Below are 10959 nucleotides of genomic sequence, written 5' to 3'. Positions count from 1 at the left end.
GTTTCATGGTTAAAAGGAGTTACTTTTTATTATTATGCTTAAAGAAAAGCTCTTCTATGTGGAATGTTTCTAGGCTCTAAATAGAGAACGATGAGATCCATGCAGATCATCAGCATGGGTGAGGAAGACGCATTGGAAGAACGCCTGTGGAGGTTCCAGAGCAGGGTTCTGGGGCTGTGGCAGGGTGCTGGGGCAGTGACACCTGTGGAGGCTCCAGAGCAGGGTTCTGGGCTGTGGCAGGGTGCTGGGGCAGCTCCAGCAGGGGCTGCAGCAGGCTGAGCAGCCCCAGCTACCAGAGGCGGCAGGACTCTGCCCCGCGGTTCATGGTCGTGTTGGCCGCGCACCCGAAGGCTCTGCGGAACTCCTCAAAGTTGCTCATGGCCCCGATCACCCTGCAAACAGAAAAGTGATGGACATGCAGGTTGCCTTTTGTCAAACACTGCAGGTCTGCAAGTGTTGCAGTGTTCTCATTTCAGGCTGAATTGTCAGGCTTTCATATAATTTTTTCCACAAATAAACCCGAAATGTTCAGGAGAAGGGCTCCCGGTTAAAGCTGGTACAAAGCAAATATTGTTTCATGCTTTGAGAAGCATCTTGCTTTGCTAGAAACTCGACAAAAAACAAATGCATTTTGTGATATTGTGTCCTTTAGGGCAATTTTCTAATGCAGCCCTTGGCAGCACAGGTGGGAGGTCAGCAGTCCCTGTGCATGGTGGAATCCTGCTCCCAGCCCTGCCAGACAGCAGCAGGAGCAGGCAGGAGGGTGTAACATTGAGCTTGTGCTGGCTGTGGTTTCATGTGGCTCCAGATTCCCCCAACAACACACTCTGCCCACCCACCCACAGCCACTGTGTCCCTGGGACTTTGCAGGCTCAGGGGCAAGGACAGCTCCTGATGGGCAGCTCAGCCGTGCACCTGTGAGTGTCTCAACTCCTCTGATATTTTGGAAATGTATTTTCTGATCCTTCTGCCCTGACCAGCTTCCAAGCTCTCTTGCTTCTACCTCAGGTGGTGTGGGACCGAAAGAGCAGCACATCCCTGCCTGGCACATGTGTCTGCACCTTCAGGCACAGAAGAGCATGGTCTTTGCATGCAGTCATCCTTGGCTCCTGTTTTCATGTCTGCATTATTTGATGCAGTCAGAAACTGGTATTTTACCTTTGCTTGATTGCAAACTGTGTTGTTTGCTGTTTTTTCCTATGCTTTATGACCATCTTGGGATTTATTAACCTGAAACTTGCAATTGTAGTAAAGAGTTTTCTGAGTTAAAAGCAGAAAAATATCTACTGTGATAATATTTGTATACCTTTCCTTTGTTATGCAGTAAGGAGGCATTTTTCTATATTGCAGACAATCAGCTTCTCAGTGTAGCTCAGCATGGTAAAAAATATTCTTATTACATTGATTAGACTTTCTGTGAGTAAGAAAATTTGCAGTCATCTGGCACAAAAATGCCTAAAGGTCAGTTTTATGGGGAAGATTACCAAATGAGGTAAGGCTTCAAATAAGATATACAGCTTTACTGTAAAAAAAATTGCAGATACATATTCAGGGATTGGAACAGCAAGAGCTGGTCATGCAGAACTGCTGTTGGTGGGAGTTCTGCCTGCTATGCCAGGGACTTCACTCTGAAATCAGCTTTCAAAAATAGCAAAGACACATGCTAATACTGAAAATCTGCCAATTAAAAACAAATAAATCTAGAATGTATTCAGTGAAAAAATCTTTATGTGTGCATGCTCACTACTTTTCTACCTGTGGTTTGATATTGCCACACATTAACTGAAATCAGAGTGGAGTGCCTGGATTTCATCCCATTGAGTTACACTAGAGACACCTTTCCTTAAGCAGGTCATGCTGGCCTCCCTTGGTAATCAATAGAAAGATGCAGTTGCACAGTCTAAGTAATTTAAATTTATTACCTGCTGAAAGATTATTTATAAACATATATTAACTTCTAAAATGCCATTTCCTTTTTGACTATGAAGAGAAACTGGTTGGAGTAGCTCAGATGCACACACCTGTGCTCAAGACACGTGTTGTTAATTTCTATAATTTTTATTCTTACCTTTTATAATTAGTTTTTAAAAGGCTGTTTGAGCTTTTTTGGACAGAAAGAGCTGTCAGTGTTGGAGCTAGCTCTATGGCAGTTATGCTTATAATGGTCTTGGGACATAAATTAAACCAAGTTGGGAGAAGTAAATAAGATAATTTGTTAGCCCAGCTGATATGATTTGCAAGAGGAGACAAGCACCAGTGATTTTCTTCAGTTCTGAAACAGAAGCCAGTTCTCTGTATATCACACAAAAACTAAGAAAAAGTTTTGTCTATATTTTCTAGATCTGAAATTAATCTAAGCTTTTCTGAAATTTTCTTTTATAGCCTGATGCCTTCAGGAGTTTTCCTAATAAATACTCTATCCCTAGAGTTCCATATCATAGGAATGTAACTATGTAATGATTCAGAATATAAACATACTTATAGGTTAATAAACCTGAAGATTTTAAAGACAGCAGATGGTTATTTTACCAAAATCTTAACAAGGGTAGGAATTGTGAAAAGGATACCTCAGTAGGCTGAAGGTCAGCCTGATGCTCCTGTTCTCATTGTCAAGATGTATTTTCAATGTTAAAAGGCACACATTTGCATACTGCACTGCTTTTACCCTCACTAGCTGGTATAACACTGTCAGTCAACAGAAGGAGGTAGGATTCTCTAGAAGGCAAATAATCCACTGCATTGTGTGAATTTTGTGGTGGAGTTAACATCCTTTGTCCAAATGAAGAGGTAATGCAGTACTTGACCAAGCACAAACATAAAATTCTTAGTTAAGTAAATGCAACTAACATGAATACCAACAAAACCAACATGTTCTTGGTGAAGAAGCAGAAAAATAACTCTGGCTTCCTAATTCCTATGTAGTCCCTAATCTCATGTATGCCCTTGCCACGGCAGGGAGTTCATGAGTGTCTGTGGCTAGACAAGCCTGTGGGATGCTTTTTGGCAAGGACAGACTCCCTTTGTTAAGGCTGGACTACCTTCAAGCATCTCCTTCAAGAAAAGTGTCCCTTGAAGGCCAGTGGAAGAGTTTGGTCTTGAACTGAACTCACAGGTCACTTTTTGCTTTGCATTATCAATGTAATTCAAGGTTGAGACTTAGGAGGTCTTAATGAGCTCAGACAGATGAAATCAAGGACCCTCCTTATATTCACTGTTTTTTAAAGTAGAATTACTTAGGGAAAGAAAGTGATAGATGAGGCATTTTAGGTACTCAGTCCATGATTACAGGACATCACAGGGATCAGAGAGTGTTCTGGTTCAAATGCTTTTGAAGGTAGATGCAAGCTCCTCAATTTTACAGAAGAGCATTACTAATAGTGAAAGATAAGCTAATAAAACCAGTTCAATTTCCATCTAAACCAAGAGCACAGTCCAATTTTGTGTTTGCTCTCAACCCCCTCTTAAAATGCTATATTTCTGCACTTCTGTTCTGCAGTGATTGATTCTGTGTGTACACTCAGGAAATACCATATTTGCACTACCTGAACTGAGGAGGGCTGTGAGCTCCAGTATATATTTGCTCCCTTGCAGATTCCGGTCTAAAGGAGTTGCATCTCACCTAATAAAATTTAAAAAAAATTAAAAATTTTAAAAACCAACAAAAAAACCCCAAAAAAACCCCAACAAAACAAGACACCAAAAGCCAGAAAACAGCACATTATCTGGGATTACTTTTTATGTAAAGCAAAATGCAATGTCACTGTTCTTAAGATGCCTATTATTTATAGAATCCATAAAATGGAAAGACACTGTAAATTCCTAGTTTGTTTCACCTTTGCCACTCTGCAGTTTTCTCCTGGTGTATTCTCTTGTTTTTCAAATCCCCTAATGGATCCAGTGTATACCCACTGTTTTTCTCTAATCACAGTCACTATCCCTGCTCTTTTTTTGAAGCTCTCTATAAAATGGTAGTTTGTTTTTCAGCTTGTGCTGCAGCATCTCACACTTTAATAATTACCAAACATATTTCTTGGCCTCAAAACTATGTAATTTGTATAAAAGGTGCACATAATGATGCTTATCATCTCTTATGCTTATCATCATAGAATTGCTGCTGTATTACCTGACATATTTATGCCATGTTGGAATGTCAGATTCTTTTGAAATTACACATTTTCCACATTTCCATCAGTGGTCCCCAGTCCCCTGTTCCTGATAAGATACTTAACCCAATCATAACTGACAAAAAAAACCAAATCATAGACAGAATATTTGCACAACTGAATAATCCCTCTTACACTGTATCCACTGCATGAAAAATCTCCTTTAAACTGCCCTTACCTTACCTAAGTCTCTACATTAAATGCTTCTATCAACAAACTCCTTTAAGCCAGGTTGCCCATAGGATTTCAGTGAAGTTCAGTGCAATTTTGTGTGACTGAGCACAGTTTTGACATTTTAAATAAGTCTGTTGAGTGTCTTGGGCTTTGTGGAAATAGACTGAGTGGAGGGTACCTTGCATACACTGCTCTCACTGTGCCTGTGCCCTCCCTGTGAGGGACCACTGGACATGGTGTGATTCCTGCAGTGGTCCTCTAAGACACCCAGATGTTCCCCATAGCTTCTAAATTTTCTTGGAGAAAAACTGAATGAGGGGAAACTTAATTCAGCATAAACAGTGAAAGTGGAATCTTTTTTTTGTTCAATGTAGCCACACTCAAACAGCTGTAGGCCCATAAACTGCTGCACTGGCTCTCAGCACAGAAATTTTTTTCAGCCAGGACTAGTTGCATTGGGTCCTGTTTATTCAGTTTGGGATGATCCATTCCTTCAACTGCTGACAAAACTTTATAGCCTTCTACTTCTCATGTAGGAAGTTTGCTCCAGTTTTTTTACCCAAATAAATAATTTCTGATCTTCTCCCGTGCTCTATGTTTTTTCTTAAAAACCTCTAAAAAACTCACATCCCTTATCAAAGTTTTGTTACAGCATATTTAGCATACAGACGGGAAAAATACACTAAGACTTTCTTCACAGCTGCTTAGTTTCCTTGAACAATGTACACAGTAACAAATGGTGCTAGTAAAAATTGAAGGAGGCTGAGGAGTCAATACATGCAGGAAGACCCTTTTAGTGCAGAGAAGTGGAAAGAAAGTTGCTGTGACAATACTGTGCAAATCCAAGAATAATTTCTGCAGTTCTGGCACTATGGGTAGTTGAGGACAAAGAGGGAAAGAGAAAGAAATAAAAATTATGGCAAAGGTTTCTGCATATACTGTCAAAATCTGTGTTTTGGTGATATAGATTGTTGAAAACAAGCAAGCTCATCTCTGCATTGTACATTGTTTGGGTTAATAGATGGGAATTTGAAACACATTTGTACTACTCACATGGGCATAACTCAGAAAGAAAAGCTGGTTATGTGTGAACTCAAGGCCTGGCAGCAAAGGCTCTTCTTCTCCTCCCCTCTTTTCTGTAATCCATTTCCTGTATGCCTGATAAGAAAGAGATACTAAGTGCCTTTCAGCAACATAAAGATAACCACAGCTTTTCTTTCTTTTATTTTTTTAATAATATGATGTTTCAGATATTTTTCCATCTACTCACCCTGAAAGCTTCTCGCAAGCCTCCATTATCTGCAATGTTTTCTGCTAAAGTTCTCTTCCCTTTCACCTTGGCAGAATGAAAGAACATCAGTCATTTGACCCATTTCTGAACTTTCTACTTGATCAACTTCAAAAAGAGGGGGGAAAGGAAAACAAGGCAAGAACAACTTCAGTCTATTTCAACCAGGTTTGGCTATGAAAGCTGGGTTTCCATGTGGAAACTGCCAGTGAACTATTTTCTGTGATGAGTTATCCTGGCTCTGGTCATAGATCTCCACAGCACAAAATGTAGTAGACAGAATGCACTTAAGAATCCAGTCCCTGATCTTTGAGCTGAGTGTCAGTAATTTTCCCCTAAGGACTGTTTATATCTGGTTACATCTGAGATCAGTAGCCTCTTTCTTAAACTTTGGTCTAAAAGGTTATGTTTATTTCTCTCCATAACTCTTACTATACTACTGGGATGCTAAAATAACTTCCAAGTCATAACATAAATAAGCGTGATTAAAAATAACTGTCAGAGACAGAATCAAACTTGGTAGTGTGTTCAGTGCTCTAAAAATATCTGCAAAGGAGATTCCTGTTGCTTCTCCTGAGTATTGATTCCAAGAGCAGGAGGAATAGCAACAAGAATGTATTGTGGGAAACCTCACTATATAAACTTTGTGAGGAAACTGGTCTCCTGGCATTACCAAGTGCAATATCATTACAAAGAAACCCTAATTTCTGCTGGAGTAGCATTATCTCTGCTCAGCCAGCCTACTAAGGTCCTTGTGTTACCAACTGTATTTGTAATTAAGCAGCTTTACTCTCTCCTGTGCCTTGATTAAGCAAGATAATTGAGCACAGTTTTGAGCAGGGCTCTGAAGGTCGAGGCTGGCTGCAGCCATCAGCTCTGCTGTGCCACAGGGATCAGGGCTGGGCATCAGGACTCAGTTCCAGGATGGCAAAAAAGGGGAATATGGAGAAGAAGAGATAAAACCATCAAGGGAATGGCCAGAAACTCGTGCCCTGCCCCACACTCAGTGCAGAGGACCCAGACTGGACTCAGGACATCTTACTTGATGCCTTGGGTACAACATTACAGGAAAAATGGGAGCCACAGAGGAAAGTGCAGCCCTGTCCTGCCAGCTCTCCCCTGCCCTCAGGAGGATGGAGATGCAGGTGGCAGAGGGGCTTTTAGGAAAAAGGTGCTGGTTCAGCAGGGAAGGGGGATGCACCCCAGCTGCCTTTCTGCCTGGCCTCCTGCTCACACATTTTACTTGCATTGGGCTTGTGAAAGAGACTGACTGGGACTGTAAGACCAGAGTAACCTGACAGTGGCACAGGTCATCTAAAAAGTGGAAGAATTCTTTCTGCTGATCTCAGGCAACACCGCATCAGCTTTTGAGACTACTCTGCACGGAGAGTTTGTGGCAGGGATCAGGGACCATGAGAAACCCTTTATTTGATGAGATGACTTTATGTGATTATTGCACTCTGCAGCTATTTCTATATCCACATTTTCTTTCATTAGGCTTCTCTTCTAGAGGCATTTTCTATTGTATACCAGATGAGAAGGAAGAAGAATAAATAGATTTCTTGATCCATGAAAAATATTCATACAAGGGTCAAAAACCTGCAGAATATTGATGCAAATGACAGGCCAAAATGATAATAAAAAAAAGTCTTTGCTTGCATAGCTCTTCATACAAAAGCTATAAAATATGGTAAAAAACTGGAAAAATCTTCTAACATCTAAAAAGTGCCTTTGGCTGTGCTGTGGATATGTAAGGAATGGGATGACAAGGTTGTGGGTAACAGGATGCCTTTAGTAATCCCATCCATGGATGTCAAAGGCAGTATCTACACTGGGAGGAAATTCAGACCTACCTGATCTCAAGAGACAGTGCAAAAGGTAAAGGGATGGCCAAGTCAATGGCAGAGGCATGGGAAGGGCTCAGCCACATCCTTGGGGAAGGTTTTAATGATCTTTGAGTGGCATTTTTGTAATGACAGTTTTTGTCCTACAAATATTCAGGCATGAGCCTCAGAATTTTTATTTGTAAATTAGCCCAGTATGAAGTATTTCAGGTCTGAGTTGCTGTACTTCAGCTTTGTTATGTCTGAGATCAGCACAAACAAACCTGGCAAAAGTGCTAGAATTATTGATAAGCATTTCATGGGGCCTCACTACTCTTAAAAGGCAAAGATGTACTTGTATTTCTGAAATGTTGGTAGAGAGAGCTCATAGAATTGAGTGGGAACTGGAGTATGTGTTTTGTCCTGAAAACTAAGATTAAAATCGTGCTCCAGACAACATTACTGGAATTGCAGCCACTCACTGCTGAAGGTCTGGGATGTATCCTGTTTATCCTCATTTTGGACATACATATGAATGTACACTTTTTCAAGGAGCCCATACCTCTGACAGACAACAAAACAGAAACAATTCCCATGCACTTTCTTTATCAATTCTTCCCTAGGAGCTACTGCTGTCATATTCCCTTGATTAAACATACAAATGGGGTCTGTGTGCACACATGGAAGAAATAGCAAGAGTTGAATCTGAAATAAAGTAGGGCTTATGCATCCATTTTATAGCTGCAATAAATAATAGGCAGAATTGTTAAAGGAATCTATAAAACATGCTTTTATATTCATTCTAAAAGAGTGACTGCTCAGTTTTCATCACAGACCTCATCTTCAGAAGACATTTAACATGCTCACAATAATTAGACCAGCCCTGCTGAGTGGCTTCATCCTCTTCCTCTGATTCTAAAATGATATGATGGAGAGAAATGGTTTAACCCTGTCACCAGAATGTGGGTAGTGGTATTTGACTGGACTAATCAAATCTGACAGACAATTTTTTACACAATTATTCACTTCAAAAAATCATTTGTTGTGAGAAATGAAGTTGGTAGCCTAATATCCCAATCTACTGGGATTTATAAAAAGAGAATTTAAAAAGAATAAAAGGCACAGCAGCCCAAACTCCTCATGCACCACTGTTTTCAGTCACTGGTGGTTTACATACATGTAGGCCAGCTTGTTTCCAGTAGTAATTGTTGTATTGATTAATCATGCATTTTGTTTTCTCTTTAAATTTTTCTTCAGAGTCAGTCGTCCACCAAGGGTCTAAATTTCCATTTTTGTCATATTTCCGACCTCAAAAAGGAAAGAAAGAAAGAAAACAAGTGTTTTTGCAGGAGAAAATTTTACAACTTAGGAATCTATCACCTTCACAGCAATGGGAGGTTAATGTTCTCATGTAAGTGTGTGTACAAAATGGATAGGATCAGTGAGCAAAATCTTGACCCCACTCAAATCAGCAATGAAAAGCTGGCATTATATTTATTGTCATAATTTCCATTTGCAGAAAAAGATAGTAATGACTAATGAGTTCTGTAGTACATTTTATAATTACATAGTGTAAGAGGCACTTAGTTTTTGTGCAAGTATAATTGTATTTTTTATCCTCAGATCATTTGTCTTTCATTCTGAAAATGTGATGATAACTAATTTATTATTAATTCTTCACTTGATCAGGAAACAAATCCATTTCATGAAAATTTCTTAAGTTTCCTTTTTTGATTTTGGAGCAAAACCAGAGCATTTAAACCCTGCTCATGGAAACAAAGGGAATACATATATATCCATACATCCCATTGCCCAGGCTGATGGTAACAGCAGTGACCTGCTTCAGCCTTAGGTCCTGCTCCCTGTCATTTGTAGGAGAGTATTTAATCTCCATCAGGACTCTAGGCAGTCAGACACAAGTCATGTTTGGGCTTTTCTGACTGTGTGTTTAGTTGCCCATGTGGATGCAGCTTTCTCTGTGATTTCATTCTTCTTTTTTATTTCTTTTTTTTATCTCCTCTTGTGTATTGTCTTGTTCAAGGTCACAAATTCCCTAGAGATGTATTTATTTCTGTATTTGGAAGGTAAGAACCTGGCAAGAAGGAGGGTCTGCTTAGAGAATCAAACCTCAGGTTCCTTTCTGACTGGCAGGAGACAAGGTGGAGATTAGGATTAGATGCTGACCTGCACAAGGTGGGAGTTTATGAAGAAAAATATCTCCAGTCTGGAGTGCTTGCTAACACAAAGTGTTATAGAGCAATGGGAACAGAATATCAGGATACAAGGTTTTTTGGTTTGTTTTTTTTTTAAGGTATTCAATATTACAATGTAAGTAAAGTCAAAACTGCTCCCTGAAGGAGGAGGTTCAAGTTTCTTTCACCCTGCACCTCCCTTCTCCTCCCTCTTCCCTCCCTGGCAATACCTCAACCCACCCAGTTTGTCAACACAATTGCATTGACATTTTATGACCATTTCCCCCCCTCTTTTTAAAATTTAATTTTAACATTTTGCAACACCTTTTCTGTACCACTCTTGTTCCAGTATTTTAAAACTTGTGCAATTATCTTTTGAAAAATGTCAAACCTGAAATGAAAAGTTTTCTTGGAAGTAATTTTATCAATCAGAAATTATCCCTTTCCCCTTCCCACTCCCCCCCTCACCCTGTTAGGATTTTCAGAATCTGTTGCTGATTTAGTTTTCATTCAAGACAGGAAGAATCAAACTTGTGGTATTTTTTACCAAACAAATTCCAATTCAGACAAGTAAGATTCCATTTAAATAAATCTAATAAATACAAGTTTATAAATTTTCACACAACTTAGCACCATTAAAAAAAACCACAAGATAATAAAAATGCTACAGCACGTACAAGTCAGCTTTTTAATCTGTCAACTCTGTAAATAAAAAAGTTATCAAAATGCAGTCAAATACTCACCATTGCTATCAAACCCATGAGTAAACTCATGGCCAACAATCACTCCTATGGCACCATAACTTAATGATCTGTAACACAAAGAAGCAATTTCCTCAGAAAGTCTTCACAGTCGTGAACATTACAGCAGAAAATACCTCATGAAAGATCACTATTGATTTTAAAAGAGAGTGAGGAGGAGGGGGATAGGAGTCTAAAAATAAGACCTACACAATTTTGACTTAAAGATGTTGAAAGTCTTAATGTTAAACTCTTGTTTAAAGTAACATTTAATCTAAAACTTTGAAAGCATTGTGATGGTTCCCTCTTCCAACCAAATCCCTTATCAGCATCATTTGAGCTCCAGTCTCCTTCAGCTGACTGCATTCTCTACATTCTCACTGGGAACAGGACAAAGTTAGAGCTGCAACTACTCTGAAACAAAAACAATATTTTCTAAAGCATTTACAGACCTACATTCAGTTTTAAAAACAAAAGTCATGTAATTCTCTTGCACCTGCCCTGGAATAGGACATGACACACAGTCAGATCTGAGGCTCCTGGGAAACAGAGTAAAAAGCAATACTGTTTATTCCTGAC

General features: G+C 39.5%; 1 protein-coding gene across 1 annotated transcript in view; it reads right to left on the bottom strand.

Moving 5' to 3' along the window:
- Positions 1–280: 280 nt before the first annotated feature.
- Positions 281–10959, bottom strand: part of PHEX (phosphate regulating endopeptidase X-linked) — a gene marked incomplete at its 5' end in the record, with an annotated part of 92880 nt that continues 82201 nt past the window's right edge. The window contains 6 exons of the mRNA XM_079298160.1: positions 281–392; positions 3543–3619; positions 5391–5495; positions 5608–5673; positions 8626–8756; positions 10384–10451. Coding sequence (XP_079154286.1) covers positions 290–392; positions 3543–3619; positions 5391–5495; positions 5608–5673; positions 8626–8756; positions 10384–10451 — 550 coding nt within the window. The 3' untranslated portion in view covers positions 281–289. The remainder of the gene's footprint in view (positions 393–3542; positions 3620–5390; positions 5496–5607; positions 5674–8625; positions 8757–10383; positions 10452–10959) is intronic.

Source organism: Erithacus rubecula, assembly GCF_903797595.1.
Source record: "Erithacus rubecula genome assembly, chromosome: 1".
Lineage (NCBI taxonomy): Eukaryota > Metazoa > Chordata > Aves > Passeriformes > Muscicapidae > Erithacus > Erithacus rubecula.
Note: the sequence above shows the minus strand (reverse complement) of the source record. Positions and strands in the feature narration are given on the sequence as shown.